The 17,998-nt window shown below is 36.9% G+C and overlaps 2 protein-coding genes across 2 annotated transcripts in view; one reads left to right on the top strand and one right to left on the bottom strand.

Moving 5' to 3' along the window:
• The window catches only part of itpr3 (inositol 1,4,5-trisphosphate receptor, type 3), a 28,081-nt gene extending 17,007 nt beyond the window's left edge, over positions 1-11,074 (bottom strand). The window contains exons 1-20 of the mRNA XM_027166762.2: positions 10,635-11,074; positions 9,333-9,403; positions 8,182-8,303; positions 7,951-8,037; positions 6,785-6,943; positions 6,547-6,645; positions 6,198-6,281; positions 5,859-6,005; positions 5,529-5,624; positions 5,381-5,425; positions 4,413-4,552; positions 4,192-4,291; positions 3,911-4,071; positions 3,030-3,171; positions 2,415-2,576; positions 1,814-1,986; positions 1,253-1,372; positions 911-1,093; positions 510-761; positions 129-273 (exon numbers count right to left, since the gene is read on the bottom strand). Coding sequence (XP_027022563.1) covers positions 129-273; positions 510-761; positions 911-1,093; positions 1,253-1,372; positions 1,814-1,986; positions 2,415-2,576; positions 3,030-3,171; positions 3,911-4,071; positions 4,192-4,291; positions 4,413-4,552; positions 5,381-5,425; positions 5,529-5,624; positions 5,859-6,005; positions 6,198-6,281; positions 6,547-6,645; positions 6,785-6,943; positions 7,951-8,037; positions 8,182-8,303; positions 9,333-9,403; positions 10,635-10,726 — 2,580 coding nt within the window. The 5' untranslated portion in view covers positions 10,727-11,074. The remainder of the gene's footprint in view (positions 1-128; positions 274-509; positions 762-910; positions 1,094-1,252; positions 1,373-1,813; positions 1,987-2,414; positions 2,577-3,029; positions 3,172-3,910; positions 4,072-4,191; positions 4,292-4,412; positions 4,553-5,380; positions 5,426-5,528; positions 5,625-5,858; positions 6,006-6,197; positions 6,282-6,546; positions 6,646-6,784; positions 6,944-7,950; positions 8,038-8,181; positions 8,304-9,332; positions 9,404-10,634) is intronic.
• A 3,237-nt stretch (positions 11,075-14,311) lies between these two features.
• Positions 14,312-17,998, top strand: gpr37l1b (G protein-coupled receptor 37 like 1b). Its single transcript, XM_027166869.2, has 2 exons — positions 14,312-15,179; positions 15,467-17,998. Exons 1-2 carry the CDS (start codon positions 14,508-14,510, stop codon positions 16,298-16,300), a joined length of 1,506 nt encoding a protein of 501 aa, XP_027022670.1. The 5' UTR covers positions 14,312-14,507; the 3' UTR covers positions 16,301-17,998.

The following is a 17,998-nucleotide window of genomic DNA, read 5'->3' as shown; positions in this document are numbered from 1 at the left end:
AAAGGACACAACATAAAAACATGAAAAATAATGAAAACATCACTGATGTTCAGTGTAACTCTATACAAATGAAACAATGTAGAATGTTAAAGTGACTACAGTAATAAAGAACTTTATCAGAGTTGTACCTCATATGTTAATTTATTTTTCTCTTCATCAGCAAAAGGCAAGACATCAATTAGAACATTGTTGAGGTACTCCTCCATAAAAGCCATTGTGTTTGCAAACTTGTTCTTCTTGTTGTCTCTTGAGTATTCCATATGAGCATCATAACTAGAAAACAAATTGACCTAGATTTAGGGCCAACAAATACTGTAAAAAAAACATACTCTACAACTTCTTGAAACTATATGTGTTGTAATTCACTCACTAAAAGACTAAATGCAAATATTAATGGACAGTATATGGAATGAGAAAATACAGGTGGTGTCTGAATTAAAGTGCAACACCCGTTTGGCAATAATCCAATCACAACAAATGATGTGACAATGATGTGCATGTGATCGTACTCCTTGATGCTGATAGAGGTAGGGATCTCAGTCCAGAGCCGTGCATACTTCACAGGAGTCACAAGCTCCTGGGGGTCACGGTCTACATGGGCATGCAGCATCAGTCTACAGAAAGATGCACGCAGGTCGTATGGAAGAGTTTCATCCATCATGCAGAGGAAAATCAGCTCCACATCCAGATACTTTGAGATCTCATCAATAGCCAGATACTGACGGTCTGAACACATCTGAGCATACAGCTTCAGCTGATATCTAGAGAAGAAAATGGTCAGGTTATACATTATTCTAAACCATGGAATAAAATCGAGGGTAATCAGTATATACTGTATACTTGTACATTATAAGGCAGGAACATTATTTATAAAGCAGTATTTCTCCCTTTTTCATTCAGAATGGAATACCTGTAGTACGTCAACACACTCTCATCATGTGTATTTCCTTGTCTCGCCTCGTGTGCAAGCGCCCGAATGCTTTTTGCATGAGTCTCGCTGGATTTGTCGATCCAGACCAACCATACCTCATTCTCCTCTGCATAGTCCTCTATATATTGAGTGGTGTGATGGCTCGGCTTAGCAGGGCGTCGTCTGCACACATACACACATACATATATATATATATATGTATAAATATATGTGTTAATCAAATCAGCCAACAATCTACAGACTGATATAGTTATATTTGTATAATCTTCCAAAATAGAAACACTTGTTCATAACGTTTCAAAGACTGTTTAAGATTCTTACTCTGTTTTGATGAGAATATCCTGGTTTTTGGGATCTAGCACACACTTGCAGATCAGCTCCTGTGTCACCGGGATAGCAACATAATTCGATACACACAGGTCTGACAAGTAATCCAGAAACCTAGAGCATGATTTCATTGTTAGTTAGACCTCCACTGAACAGCCATTACATTAACTATGTCAAATTGTTCTGGTTCACTGAAATTTATTTAAGAGTTTAACATAATATTTTACAAACCCTTAGGGCAAAATGAAAAAGACAAGAAAATTAAAATTATATCTAAGATGAACTTTCATACAGTAGGAGCAGTCATGGGACACTGCTTCTTATAATCATTATACTGTTGTTTAATGGTCACTAACCTAATTTTTTTCCCCTTTTACCAAAATTGTATTGTAGCCAGCTACCTTAAATGAATTTGAAACCCCTGCTTTAGCCTCTTCACATCTCATTTTAATTTTTTTGCGGAGCTTTTCCTCTTTTTAAACCAGAAACAATGAGAAATATGGTAAACTTTCATCATCTTGGAGACCATGCAGGTAGATGTTTCACAGCACTAACCTGGGCTCTCCGTTCCTGCGCACCAGGTTGACAAAGGTCTCAACTTCAGTTTTAGTGATGTGTTTCTCCAGTAGCTTGCGGTTGTTATGCAGCAGGGCTGTGATTGTGTCCTCAGCCAGAATGTCATAGCCGATCTGAGACTGCATCAACCCAAACTGCTTGGCTATATCCTCCTAATGTCAGGAACAAAGAAAGAGGTTTTGGATTGATGTTCTTTAGTGTTACTTGATGTCATAAAAAGCAATGTTAAATGTAATTATAACTTAATTATAACTTAAAGTACATTTTTGTTAGAAATGGTGTATACTTGTTTATTGCATATTTTATCCTTTACCCGATTTGTAAATGCAAGAGCATTTGCAAATCGTCAAACACACAGCATTGTTTTGAGCAGTGACTTAAGTGGTTAAAACTTTGGGTTGTTGATCAGAAGGTTAGGGTTCAAGCCCCAGCACTGCCAAACTGCCACTGTTGGGCGATTGAGCAAGGTTCAAAGCTGATGACAACCTCCTCAGTTGGGATATGTAAAGAAAATGTATAATGTATAATCAATAATGTATATTTAGTGAAAATAAAGGATTCTATGCCCTAATTCCATTACCTGATTTTTACGGTAATCCTCCTGGGAGTGGCGAAGTATTCTGTAGCACAACCGAAGCATGTACTGATATGGAGTATTCTTCTGATCAGCCAGTTCCTCCAACTTCAACAAAGGGGGTTCATCTCCTCTTTCTTTAAATGGAGTCTTAATTATCCCAAATATCTAAACGAAATAGTTACAACATCTGACCTAATGACAAACAGCAGGCATATGACTATAACTAAAATAACGTCAGTGCACTTATACATCCATATAACATTATCCTATATAATGGACAATTATATAGGATAATGGTGTTTTGGAGCAAGTACTGCACACTACTAGTTAGCTCAACTATATGACATGCATTTAAAGACAAAAACCAAGTAAAAGACATTGTTGTGCTAATGTTAATAATAAGTAGCTTTTTTTTTTATTTTTATCTTTTTCACACAAAAATCTGCTTGTTTTAGGCACCTAGGCCACTGATTTATCCAGTTGCTTGGATGTGAGCTGTTAAATTTTTTTTTATAATATATAATTTAAAAATAAATTCTACAATGTAAGCAAACAAACTTTTAAGTACTGTCAGTAAACATTATGAGTCAAATGCTGCAGCAGTCAAAGACATAAGACCTGTTTGATTATATGCTGCTCCCGCATTAGTTTCTGCCTCTCACGGTTGGCTTTGACCATCACCACATCCAGTACAGGCTGCCCAGTGTTCGACTGGTCCACCACAAAAAACACAAGGTCCTCCAGCAACTTAATGGCATATCTACACAATAAACAATATATATTGTTAGAAAAGTAAGAGATAAAATGCTTGCAGATGTTTCTCTGTATTGTTATGAGTGTACAGTGGATCAAAAATTAATATATCTTTTACATACATTTTGATTGTGTCTGCTTTTCTAAACCTGAGAACTTAAATTTCCTCATGTACCCAAGTACACACCTCTGAGAGCCAATAATTTGTAGAGGCACATTTGACAGTATAGTTACCAGTCTTTTTAGGTAGCGCTTCATAAAATTGGCACCCCTCTGCTTAGAGACGCCACTCCTCTTTGGAGAACTGGGAGAGTTTATTTGGTTTGGCTAATGAACATCACACTACACATTTTCGATTGGATTTAGGTCATGGCTTTTTATCACTGTAGGCCACGCCATACATTCACCTTGTTCCTAACAATCCATTTCATGGTAGCTTTGGACTTGTGCTTGGAGTCACTGCACTGTTTCAGACCCATTTTCAAATCACTGCTATTATAATAAGAATTGTATACTTATCAAAACAGTATATTGTAATGGGGGGGGGTTGTTTGTTGTTTTGTGTTTTTTTAATAATCTGTATTGTTAAAATTTCACTTTGACATTGTTAGTTGCTGTGTGTAGATTAAAATAGTGAATATAGAGTGAAAATAAAGAGTGTCTATTCATTTTCTATCCATTGTAACTCAAGCTACATCTAGCATATATCCAAATACACTATAACAGTGAAATTGGTTTGTGTTTACCTTCTATCATTTGGACAAAGATATCCAGCATTCAGTTTCTCTACCACTGTGCACAACATAGCACTGGCATCATTAGCAAAGTCCAGATCTCTAATCTCCATGGTGGGCACAGAGACGATGGCAAATGCCTCCTTGTCCTCTTTAGTGGGACAAGTTCCTAACTAAGAAGAGATAAAAAAATATATATATAAACAAATTTTACTTTACTTGTAGTAAAGTAAATTAAGGAAGAATTATAATGTATACATGGCAAGGATAAGTGAAATTGTAAACATTCTTACCATCAGGCGAATGGGCCTCTCTTCATCAATGTCAATAGGCACAGTTGTGCTCTGGATCCACGTATTTGTGCACAGATGTCGGAAACGTACATAGGAGTTTCTGTTAGGAGGTGAACAAAACATTTGGGCACACTGTTTAAAAGTGTTTTAAATAAATAAATCTGTATAATCGTATACTATATGCAGGATTGTTATTTGTCCAGACAGCAACAGAATAAAACCTTGGGACATATGAGTCAGTCTTCTGCAACGTGGTGGGGTCCAGTTCAAATAGAGAGGCAATGTCATTTCCATGAGGCACTGCAACCAGTTTATATTTAATCCATTCTCCCAAGCTCTTCTTGCTGTTGCGACTGGTGTCCTAAGGATGCACACACATTCACCTATTTTATGATCATGGCCCAAATGCAAACAATTCCCTAGTTTAATGTTTTCATTTAGTCTTATTATTTTTATGCCCATTGGTGCAGGCAGTAACTGAAGCAAAAAAAAGGTGTAGTGGGAAAAGGGGTTGAATTAGAAATTATATATATTATTCTTGATTATAAAAATAGAAGTACTGCTGGGATATCCAGTCAAAAACCTACTATTCTCATTCCCTTTATATCAGACTGTCAACCAGCAGTTAGCCTTAGTAATTCACTAGGGTATGGACACATGACCATCACAGGTGTAGGCTTTCCCATACCATTTCCAAAAAAGTTACAAACACAATTGTCTATAATGCATTTTATAAGCTTTAATAGGAACTAAAAGGCACAAACATGTTCCAGCATGACAGTGTCCCTGTGCAGAAAGCAAGGTCCATGAAGACACAGTTTGCCAAGGTTGAAGAGAAAAAACTCTTAACAGTTGTAACACCAACTGTCCTCTTCCCCTGACAGCAGTACTCAGCCTACCTAATGTTCATGTGGCTGAATGGGCACAGCCACTCTCCAAAAACTAGTGGAAAAGCTTCTCTTTCTCTCATATCCCTCTTGTGTATCCAGTGTATAGCAAAGACAGCAGAATTGGCCATGCCTTTACAATAGTTTCAGAAGAAACTGTATAATAAAGTAGGATGACTTTAATAATAATATATAGCCACAAAACCAGTTATATGAAATATACAGGACTTTTTTGAGCCTATGCTGGAAGTAGAATAAACCATAGCACTGGATGTAAAAAAGGGGCAACTGCAAGTGCCTACCACTGGTTGTACTTCATGGATGTCCCCTTTGTAGCCCGGGTTTTCCTGTAAAAAAAAAAAAAAACAATTTAAGAAGCTACTGATAAAGCCATTTGTCTTTATAAAATGAATTCACATTTCCTTTTGAATTTGAAATGAATTATTTTACCTCTGCTGCAAGATACTGTCCTGTGGCCAGATGTTTGAAACGGTAGAGACTGTTCCAGTGTCCCGCTCCTCCTCGACATGGGTCATGATGTACAACCTATGCCCAGGAATTCACAAGCATGAAAAAAAAACTTCAAGCGATAATAATCATAAAATAAACTTGCAATTAAATTGTGAAAGAAAATCTGATCGTTTAATGCATGTGTTAAACTAAGTACATATTTGCAGCAATTGCAAACACCATTGAACCTGTACTTTTTATTTTTGCAACCATTAAGAACAACTTTAACACTAAATTAGTGCATCTTATTTGTATAATCTCTTACTATACCTCCACTTCCCATAATGCATTAGAACTGGTGGCTGAAGTTGCTGACTGACGTAGTGTTGTCCGCAGAAAGACATGCAGCTTGCCCTTGTAGTCATCACAGGTCAAAAACTTCTCTTGTTCAGCATGGAAAAGTCGGACTACATCGCCCTACGCCAGATAAGAAGAAAAATTCTGACTCTACAATATGCTTTACTGAAAGAATATGATAATAATGTGTACACAAAGGTGAAATCAAAAGCTTGGATCACAAAAATTTCACTCCAAACATTCAAAAGAAGCATCTGATCACTGATTGAAAGATATCTGTACAGACAGGAAGGAGCACTAGTGTCAACTTACTCCTTTAAGAACTTCATCTCTGTGGTCATTGTACATCATGAACAGGCTGATCTTCCAGCTCGTGTTGCCATTTACAGAGTTGATCTGTAGGTGGCAGACACACACTTAATTGTATGTAAACATTTAGGTGAATCATCAATTTTTCTGCTTGATCCCTACAACATTCTCCTGTTTTTACATTTGAATTTAAAAGATGAGCAGTTTTAGCTTTGTATTTGTTAACTCCTACGACACCATCCGCAAATGCAGACACACATTCTTCACTCTTAAAGTAATCATAAAATGTTATGTTTTAAAATGAATATCAGGAATTCATAAAAGGGATTCATATAAAAACAAGGAGACACACCTCTTTGCATCCAGAGTGGTCAAGGAGCTCATAGTTGCTGGCATGCAGAGGCTGTCCAGCATTAACTGAGTTCAGAATGACCTTGTCACCAACCACCACCTGAGGATTTCAATTTCACTCATTTAATAGCCATGCAGGATTTCTCTTATCACTAAACATATACTAATGTGTGTGTGTGTGTGTGTGTGTGTGTGTGTGTGTGTGTGTGTGTGTGTGTGTGTGTTTTAAAGTAAATTACATTGTCTCCGTTGGCCCTGAGCTTCCAGAAAGGCTGGATAAACAGCCAGGCTCCTTCATTGCCTGTACTATCCAGACTGACCCTCATGGCGTTTTTCTCCAGGAGAGCAGGTAGGCGCTTGTTAACTGTCAGATACTTATTGCTCTTCATGTGCAATAGCTAATAAATAACATAAAATAGTCACAAAAAAGTACAGAAGCAGTGTGGAAAAGCACTGAATTGAAACCTACAGATATTCGTCAATTCATATCATTCAATTCACTGTCACTGTCTCTCTAGTTAGAGGATTTGAATCAACAGATAAACCGGTGACACTATTATAGCTAATAATGTTAATTATAAATCATTAACTTAGACATGATGTGCATTACAAAGGTTTTTAGAGGGAATTCCTCATATAGAACCTTAACTGTGTCATGAGACTTACTATGATTAATGAATATCCATAATTCTTTCCTCTACAGACCTACTTTCTTTTCTAAAATCAAAGTTATTAAATTCTATACCTCTCCCAGCTGTGGCAAGTATGTGAAATACACTTTCATAGCTAAGATGAAGCTATTTTTATGACAGCCCTAATGGCAAATTTTCTTTAAACGCTTTTTTAAAGACACTTGTGCTATATCAGGGAAAAGTCCTGTTTCCTATACTGTAAGCATAGCTGCTCATATCAGTAACAGTCTTGACTAACACTAAGGAAATGGTCCACCATTTTACTGCCCTCTCAAGTATAAAGACTTTGGTTGTGTGTTTATGGCAGAAAATGTTATCTCATTCACTATCCACTTTTTTCTATTTTACAAACCGCATGCTGTGTCTCCCACCCAAGTCATTTAAGCACTGGCCATTTAAAACCGACAATCTTTTGTTTACAGATACAATGGTGGAAAAGATTACATAACACTTTTTTAAGTTCTGAATTGTAAGGTTGTCATACAAACAAATGGTGCTTTAAAAGGTTTATAGATAAGTGTGGTTTTCTTTTTAGGTGTTACAGCTTTCAGCAACCTTGCCAAAAAAAAAACTAGTTAACTACAGCCAGTGAGGCACCTAAAACAGTGTGTATAGTTATAAAAAAAGAAATATAATATTCATAGTTCTGTGAACTGATATTATCATCATTATTGATATCAGCACAGTTTAAAGAAATCACACAGTGAACCTACCTGAATAACGCTGCCATACTTAACTACATCACCGTGGACCTTTTTATTCTCTGCTTCATTCTGCTTCTGTTCCAGATTGGATGCATGCTGAAATGAAAAAATAAATATGTATTCAATTATAAATATGAAACAGTGCTGGATCTAACATTTATTCATTGTTGTATTCTGAATTGACATTAAAAATATCACACAGATTTAATATAATAATAATAGTGTAAATATTAGTCTCACCTGCAGTTTTTGAAGAAGTACAAGGTCTGCAATCTTGTCTTTCTCATGTTTGGCCTGTTTTGTTTTCCAGTATTGCTTCTGGGCAGAATAGCGGTTCATTGGATAAATCTTGAACAAGCAGTCTGTCAAAAAAAATTTTAAGAATTTTTCAGTGTTCACTTCAACATGTTAACTGGGCATCAAATATTATCTGAGGTCAAATGTGAACTTTTATCACAATGTCCCTAGTCACAATGTCCCTAGTAAAGTTTCTGGTAACTTTTGATCAGTCCTGAACAAAAGCCTTTATAAGAATTTTATTCCATTCCTTAGTACAGAGCTTCAACACCAAGATTATAGTGGGTATCCTCACATGAACCGCTTGCTTCAGTTCCTTCCACAATTTTTCTTTTGAATTAAAGTCAAAACTATGACTTGAAGAAGATGAAGAAGTTAATCAGGAACCATAGCTGATATATTGTGTCTGTGAATTGTATGCAATAAAATGTGGTGTTGTCTGTCACTCTTTTTTATTTACCACTAAAATAAATTAACTTTGTTTTCATTCACGTATTTGAAAAAGAATATTAAGGTTATAAGATTTGATTTTAAGGTCTTTTAATGTGCTTTTAATCATTGTTGCCCTGAGTAAAAATAATTCACATGTCCTTCATTATGGCATAGAAAAAAATGGTTTAAATTTCCTGGAATATTTATGCACACAAGGAATGTGGCATGGTAAATATCCTACAAAACAGGCAATGCTAGACTATTTATAAAGAAGCTAATAAGTACAAGAAATAGATATGGGTGTAAACTAACTTGCAATAAACAGGATAATTAATATGCACAGGCCAGAGCATTCTGTATTGTTACACAAAATCTTTATTTCTTCAAGGGTCTTGTTGCTGTATGGCTGACTAGAGCACACACATTACTGTGTTTTTAAACATACTGTAAAGACAGTCAACAGCGGTTAGAGGTTCAGGCGTTTGGTTTAGACCGCTGCATAGCTTATCCATTTAGCACTAAAGAACTAACAGTAAAGGAAACGCAGGCTGTCTGAGAACACGACCACAACTATTTTTTTTTTTTGCATTTGCTTTCACACAGTAGTGAAAAGCAACAAACTATAAGTAATAAGCAGCAGTAAATGAAATATCCTAAAATACCTCTAAACTTCTTGGGAGGGTTATCCAGGTCTCCACCTGCTGGTTCCACAACACAGCGGTCATCTACCAACCTGTGCATGCAAAATACAAGAATCACCTGATCGTTTCTGTACAACACCAATTTAAATAACCAGGGGAGCAGAAAGATTATTGATATCTACTTCTAAACAACATTTCTGTTTTGGCCTGTTGTAGCTATAATAAATGACCTGTACAGTATATGCATGCACTGAAACTGATTTGCGGTCTGCATTATATAACTATAAGATTAAAAAAGGTTTATAACTGTTAGAAACTACAAAAATGAATGATGTTCATGTTGAGTGGTTGGATAAAGGCTGGTCTCTGCTAGAAAGACACTCACTAATTATGAAATGATTGGCTGATTGTAAGTTATTTTCTCTTTCAGCTAGTTTGTCCAAAATCAACAAATGCATTTCCCCTTAAACACAGGATAACAGCGAGATCTGAGCATAAAGAAGGGAAAGGTACTGGATTATAGCCAACTATGTTCTTTTCAGTCCTCAAGTCCTTTTTTTTTGGTGGGGGGATTTAAAGGCATCTGAATGGAAAGTTAATTCAATATTGTTGTAAATAACCTGGCATTGCTATCCACAATAAACAGATGTTAGTCTGTACTAAGAACAATATAATGGATTAATGCCAATTTGCTTCTTATTAGACAATGATTGTGTACAAGCCATTTTTGATAAAGAAAACCCTGTTGTAAGCTTCTACAATCTTCAGGGGTGAACTCAGAAAAACTGTGACATGTTAGGGCTAGATTCTGCATAAGAGGTAGCTAAGAACCCATTTGTAATGTTTGCAGTTTTAACTCTTTTTCCACTTCTGACATATTTATCAATCATTAATAGTTTTCTTTAAATGTGTATTAATACATATATAAACACGTGTATTAATGTGTTATGTGCTCTAATCTAAATCTAAGCTTTAGTTTCAGGAAATCTGCAGACTAGTAGAGTATTCCACACCAAGAAAAGAGCCAACTGGTCAAATATAGCCCTGATCCACAAAGTAGCAGCAGCTTAAATTCATCCTATATGGTGAAATTTTATATGAACACTACAACAGCCTTCAAAAACAAAATTGTCAGTAAGGAACCTTTATTTTCTAAGAACAGGTGGACAGTGGCTGATATTTAAGTTAGGCATAGAGAAAGAAAGAAAGAAAGAAAGAAAGAAAGAAAGAAAGAAAGAAAGAAAGAAAGAAAGAAAGAAAGAAAGAAAGAAAGAAAGAAAGAAAGAAAGAACACAACAGGTAGTAAATGCAGAAGTCACTTACCCCAGGGTGCTTATAAAGCCATTAACCGTGCCTTCTGCATAGAGAGACACAATGTCCCCTATGTGAAGGAAACTTGACATAGAATCCGACATTGTTTTAGTGTTAGAAAAGCATTGCACAAATAAAAAAATAAATAAAGAACACTAATAAACTGTGGTCGTGCTGCTGTAATTTCTTGTATCACTCGACACAGTCTTTGGGTCTTAAACCTCTTCCTGATACAGTAGGGTCTCGCGTGATCTGTCCAAGACAAGTGTACACATCCATTCCGCCAAGATTTATCTCACAAAAACTACACTGAAGGAAACATAACTGCTGGGAAACGGGTAGAATCCACTTCAGGAATAAAGTCTGCCAAGAAAGGAAGAAAGAAAGTGCTCAAAGAAACTCAGTGCTGTTGGTACTCCGCCTTCAGGAGCTCAACCAGGAAGCAAGTGCAAGTCAATACACGCTAAATGCGCACATTTGGGGGCGGGAGGTGAGAGGGCGCACAAAAATGGTTTGATGGTTTGATGGTCTAGGTTTGAGAAGACGACAAAGTCTTCTCAAACCTAGACCTGTGCAGGGTTATGCATCATTTCGAGTTTGTAATGAAATGCCCTGTTCTTACATTCCACACTGACATGGACACGGAACTGACATGTTATCAGAAGGGAATGATTTGCAGTTTTAACATGATTTTGAATAGTTATGTTAGGTCACACTCCGTTTTAATGGAGTGAATTAAAAGGTCACAGTCTGAAGGAAGCCAGTGCCATACACAAACTATTATTTTCGACTTCCTGTTAAACTCTGTAATATAAAGTTCAAACCAACTATAGAACCACTCACAGTGAATTGGGTCAGCATGGAGCATTTCCCTGACCTTAAAATGCCCTTTTTACTTTCATAGTATGCATTGTGCACCATACAAGCACCATACAAGGGTTTCTCTGCAGGTTGGGTCAACTCAAGTTGTGGTTATTCACAAAAGGTTTCTTTGGTTCACAGCTAAGTGGGTGGTGGCATAGATTGTCAAACTGCGGTGTATATGCTTGAAAATAAGGTCACCTGAAACATCTACATTTAATGTTTATTTGGTGTCAGTTAGTTTATTTTAGAGTTTTTCTAAAGGCCAAGAAAAACTCAAGGTGCATGAACAAACAGTATGTTAACATGCAAAAAAACAACAATTGATTAAATATAATCAAATCTATATGTTCCATATAGTTAAGAAAACTGAAGGTTTAAATGCAAAATGTCACCTGTGTCCTGAGTCCTGCCTCAAACCCACCTGAGTTTTAATATATTCAAATAATTTGTCAAGCAAATTCATAGGCAAAACAAGTTGCCAAGCCTAAAGTGTAGTGATTTAAAAGCAAGGTTTATGTAAGGTCTGTGCTTTGTGGTTTACAGTAGAATAACCATGAGCTCAAAAGCTTTATTACTGCCAGCACTGTTCCTGCTTGTGGTCCTGTTATCTCATATATTATCTTTTACTTCTAGCCACAACCTAAAATCATGGTTGATAGATCCCAGGCCTATGTTCTGAGCCCACCTGAACTCCAGTGCCTGGTGGACTGATCGGATTACAGTCTAAAGGAGCATTCATAGATCTCTACTGAGAATGTTCTAGGCCCCTCAAAATGAGTTCCATCAATGACACCCTCAACACCCAGCTCCAACTAGTCAATATCTGCACAAGAAACTTGCTTTGATTTCTTTAGTCATGTGCCAAGATTCACTCCATATGTTAATACCATTTAGTAAATTTAATGTTATAATAAACAGATTATAGTGCTTTTTGTACTGTCCATGCCTTTTCACAGGTGCTCTGCCACCATTAAAATTTAGGAAAACTGGTTTAGCATCATATGTCAATTGGCACTGAGAGAGATGTCTGAGATTATGGCACCTGTTGAAATATTACTGTTTACAACTTTTCACAGTCATTAAAATGATCTGTGATAAAATACTATACTAAGCAGAGATACAGAGTGGAAAGAAAGAAAGAAAGAAAGAAAGAAAGAAAGAAAGAAAGAAAGAAAGAAAGAAAGAAAGAAAGAAAGAAAGAAAGAAAGAAAGAAAGAAAGAAAGAAGAGCAATTAACTAATGATTAGATTAGATGCTATCAGGAAACACAATACTTAAAAGTGTTTTCTTGCATGTGTGTGTGTGTGTGTGTGTGTGTGTGTGTGTGTGTGTGTGTGTGTGTGTGTGTGTGTGTGTGTGTGTGTGTGTGTGTGTGTGTGTGTGTGTGTGTTTAGTGTATGTTTAGTGTATGTGTGCAGGATCTAAAGATCCTCCAGCTTTTACCTTTATACATACAGGAAAGTATCTTTATTGACATAACAAGATAGCAGAGAGGGCCCAGCCCTCTTACTAAACAGTAGTTTTGGCAGATTCATTAGCTCTAGTCTTAAGATTGGCAATATTCTGTTAATCATCTAGTATGTGGATTAAAATATTACTTACTTATCCTCATACTGTTGACTGGAAACAAGCCTAATGAGTGCTGTAATTATTTGACCAATGAAATAGTCAGTCTCTTACTACAGGTGTGAAAAGTTTGCCCTTGTTATACTACTGTTTCATAAACTCTAATGGTTGTTAAAATGTCTGTAATGCTGCTGCATATATTGTACCTAAACCTTAAGATGACATCTTAGGAATATGGTGTAATTCTGAAAATAATTGAATGTACATAAAGTTATTGAATTGATTGAGTTAATCTCTCTCTCTCTCTCTCTCTCTCTCTCTCTCTCTCTCTCTCTCTCTCTCTCTCTCTCTCTCTCTCTCTCTCTCTCGTGTGTGTGTGTGTGTGTGTGTGTGTGTGTGTGTGTGTGTGTGTGTGTGTGTGTGTGTGTGTGTGTGTGTGTGTGTGTGTGTGTAAAATTGTGTGTGGTTATTAAAAGACAAATGCTAAATTAATATTTTACTATCACAAATTGGTATAAGATAAGGGGCTATTATGCAGTGATTAAATAACGTACATAAAACACTATAAATATTGTGTAACCTATGTTTCAAATTTCAAATCGCAGGTTAATAATGTTGGCAGATACTTTGTTGACACTGACTTGGCAAACACACCAAGACATTTACATAAACCTATGTGCTTTAGCCTTCTTTAATATTTAACGTGCATTATTGTTACAGACCATTGTACACATTTTGTTTGTGTAGTCGTGCAGGCTAGTTAAATAAATGATCATGAAGTAAAAGAACATGAAACATACATTACAGTATAACTGTACAGTATACCGTTCAAAAAACGGTAGTTTTAAGTGTGCAGCTACTTTTACTTTCTGCCAAAACGTAAACATTTGGAAACAATCCACGAAGTCTATATGTAAGTAATAGAATTTATTAGGATGCAGACACTGTCCTCTTCTGACAAATCGCAGCAACTACAATTCAGGAGATTTGGGAGATATATAATTATTTCTTATATAAGAAATAATTTATTGAAAATGGATCGTCAGCTTCAATGTGATGTATAAAATGTTCCTAACTTTCAAATGACCAATCAAATATTATATCAATATTAAATAATATTTTTTTTTACTACCATTTCAGGGTACATATAAAAACTTAAGGCAGATATAATCACTTCACCAGCAGAGGGCGCTATTCCACTGATTCGTAGCGACAGAAAAGGGGAGTGGAGTCGTTCCTCACTAATGAAAAAGACCAGCCTTCTATGGATGTGCAAAGAGAGCTGAGGTCTGGGAGACAAGACTGCAGAAGCCATATGTTCTCTGGCATGAAGGATCTCAGGCTTTGGTTACATTGGGTCTACATTTTGCCCTTTATTTTAAACTCATTGTTTTCAGTGTGAACTGAAATCGCCTAGTTTGGAAAGTAGTTGAACCGCTGTTGTTGTTTTTGAAGATGGATCAGGGAAGTTTAAGAGTGATTTATTCACTGACCCTGGTTATGTTTTTGGGTGTCTGTGCTTCTGGAGCAAAAAACAAGGAGAAGAGTGGAACATCTCCATTGAACCTGCAAGAAGATCAAGAGCTTTTTGCTCAAAAAAAGATTTTTGAGGATGCAGATTATCAAGATGAATACCATCTCGAGATGACAAAAGTAGAATATATTGAGGATGCAGATGGAGGTTCTGTGCACACACCATCTGAGGAGTTTTCTGGAACTCACCCAACTCCAACACCTCAGTCAGACCTGCCCAATATGAGTGTGACATCTAGTGAAGACAAAGATGGCAGCACTGGGGGAATCCTCACTAAAAACAATGTCACGGAACAAGAAATCACAAGTTTCTACAACCCTCTGTTCCCAGTGACAAACAGCTCCTACAGTGCCTATGGGATTTTGTTTCTGGCCCTTGTTGTGTTTGCTGTAGGGATTGTGGGTAATCTGGCAGTCATGTGCATTGTTTGGCATAACTACTTCATGAGAAGTGCTTGGAACTACATCCTGGCCAGTTTGGCTTTCTGGGACTTCCTTGTCCTGTGTTTCTGCCTGCCTGTGGTGGTGTTTAATGAACTCACTCACAAACGGCTTCTGGGAGATTTTTCTTGCAGGGTTGTACCCTACATGGAGGTGGGTCTGAGTCCCAGATTAATAATGAAAAGTTAAAGAATATTTAGATTGTAAAAAATATGATTAAATGACATATACCTTTTTTTTTTTTTTTTTACCACATAATGTTTGGGAGAAATGCATATAAAAAATATATAGAAAGGAGAATACAAATTATTGGTCCATCATAATTTATTTTTTAAACTTCATTGCTTTATTCCAAAGGAATTGAAAAGGCCTGAAAAAATGTATTGTTGTAAGTAGGATATTGACACCTCATCTGTTAACCTCTCTATGTACATATGCAGGTGACCTCACTAGGCGTGACATCCTTTAGTCTGTGTGCACTTGGTATCGACCGTTTTCATGCAGCCACCAGCTCCCTCCCAAAGGCTCGGCGACTGGAGCGTTGCCAGTCTATCCTGGCCAAACTGGCTGTGGTGTGGGTCAGTTCCATGGTCCTAGCAGCACCAGAGCTACTCATATGGCAGCTACAGCAAGTCCAATCCCCTTCTCTGGGTGTCCAGGTGGATGTCTGCATCATGAGCCCATACCCAAACCTCCCAGAGTCCATTTACTCCCTGATCATCAACTACTATGACACTCGCATCTGGTGGTACTTCGGTTGTTACTTCTGCCTGCCTGTGGTCTTCACCTTGCTCTGCCAGCTGGCCACCTGCCATGTTTCCGGCGATAGTGGAAGCTCTGGCAAGCGGGCCGAAGAGCGCTCTCCATCCACAAAACAGAAACTGCAGCATGCACAGCAGGTTGAACGACAACTGAACTGCACTGTCATGGCACTGGCCGTGGTTTATGGGGTATGTGCGCTGCCCGAGAATGTATGCAACCTTACACTGACATATACCTCCATACAGCCATCCAAGGATGTTTTGGCTCTCCTCAATCTGATAAATCAATTTTTCCTGTTCTTTAAGTCATCTGTGACACCAATACTTTTGTTGTGTTTGTGTAAAACTCTGGGCCAGGCCTTTATGGTCTGCTGCTGCTGCTGCTGTGACGAATGCAAACCTAGTAGCTCCTCTTCCTCCCAAAACATTGCTGAAAGCAAGCATGAGGTGTCCACATCTATTTTCTTTGACAAAGCCAAGGACAGCACAACCATTTTGTCTATTGGCAGCTGAATCATCAGACCTGAAATAAGGTCACAAGATGAAATTAATTATATCTCACATTCACTTTCATCACATCAGTTATTAGTGACTATGACTTTTTTCCATGCTCACTGTCTGATGGGTAAATTCACCAAGAAGTTGTCCTGTTGCTGCTCTGAATATTCTTTTAAAAGGAGGAAGAATTCAGAATGTGTAAAAGGTCAACATATGTGTGAAGTTCAGGCAGAACACGCTTCAAACACAAATTTAGTTTTCTAGGTTCACTAATCAAAACATACTGTCGTAAAAATCTGTAATATTTTTGCAAGAAAGGTTTTGGGGTTTGTACTTTAAATCATTAACACCTTCTGTCAGCAGAATATCATGTCAAGTCTCTTCAGACTGTATGGCCTGTTTTTCAGCTTTGTATACAATTGTGACTTTTATTAGTATGTCTATATTTTGTGATGATATGCAACATTTGCTAGATATCTGACCAGTGATGAATAATTATAATAAAATAAAAATAACTATTCAGATAGGTATATATTTTCAACATACACATTTTTGGAGATGTAGAGTTGTTTATGTAACATATACTGTAATGCTGGTTAATAATTGATGGCATAGTTTTGTATTTACATAACAGCTTGGCTAGAATACGTGTTGTTAATTGTTATACAATATTTTACATGCACTGAATTGTTTTATTAGTTTGTAAATAAACTCAAGAGGAAAAAAAACTGAAAGTGCTGGCAGCATTCTAAAGTTTTTTAGGTTTTTTTAATGTGAAGCAAAAAATTGAAAGTGTCCAATGGAGTTAATTACACAGATTGACCCACCATTTCAGTGTATGAAATTTAATCGAGTGAGTAACTAGCAGGAGTTTGTTCATAAATTTTGCATGTCTGCTGAGGAGTTTTTTTCTGCAAAGGCTTGGTTGGTTTCTTCTTTCCCATGAGGTTTTCATTGTTCTGAAAAGAAGATAGAGGCTTTCACTGAATATCAATGCCCAGACTACAGCTGAGTTGCCAAGAGACCACCAAAAATTCACATGCGCTCCAGACTGGCCAACAGTGCACACAATACCCTTGGGTTTTCCCACCTTTCTTCGTTGTCACAGGAACCAGAGCTCATCTGTTAAAAGCATGATGTTTGTATGCTTTCATGTTCAACTGTTAAATACTTTAAACAAGCAGTTTTATAGACTATGTCACTACAAACCAGCATAATAACAATACAGGGCTGTAGATTATTCTGTTATACTACTACATGTGTAATAGTATAGAAAGTGCCTAAATGTCCAGCAAAAGAACTATTTGTCACAGTGAGTGACATGTCTGTTCCTGTAAAAAGGTTTTGTAGAGGTTGACCTGTTTAAACACGTAGCTTTGGCCTGTGTTCAGTAGCTGTCAGGGATTGGGAAGACAAAAAAGAGAATGAGCAGCCTCATTAGAGAGTTGGAGCTTTAAGGATGGCGCTCTGTTGGCACTAATGACTGAGAAGGGACAGACTAATCTCTGTTCCCTGTAATGAAACTAGAGTCCAAATCAGAAAACTGTTTCTACCATCCTGAACAAAAGAATAATAATACTAATAACAATTAGATTGATGATGATATTTGACTAATTACACTACTGCTGTTACACTTTAAAAAGGTTCAATCTGGTCATTTCAGAATAGTAATAAAATGTAGTCAATATTATGAAATCACACAAATCATGCAAT

Source organism: Tachysurus fulvidraco, chromosome 14, assembly GCF_022655615.1.
Source record: "Tachysurus fulvidraco isolate hzauxx_2018 chromosome 14, HZAU_PFXX_2.0, whole genome shotgun sequence".
NCBI lineage: Eukaryota > Metazoa > Chordata > Actinopteri > Siluriformes > Bagridae > Tachysurus > Tachysurus fulvidraco.
The sequence above is the reverse complement of the archived record's forward strand: the minus strand, read 5'-3'. Positions and strand labels throughout refer to the sequence as shown.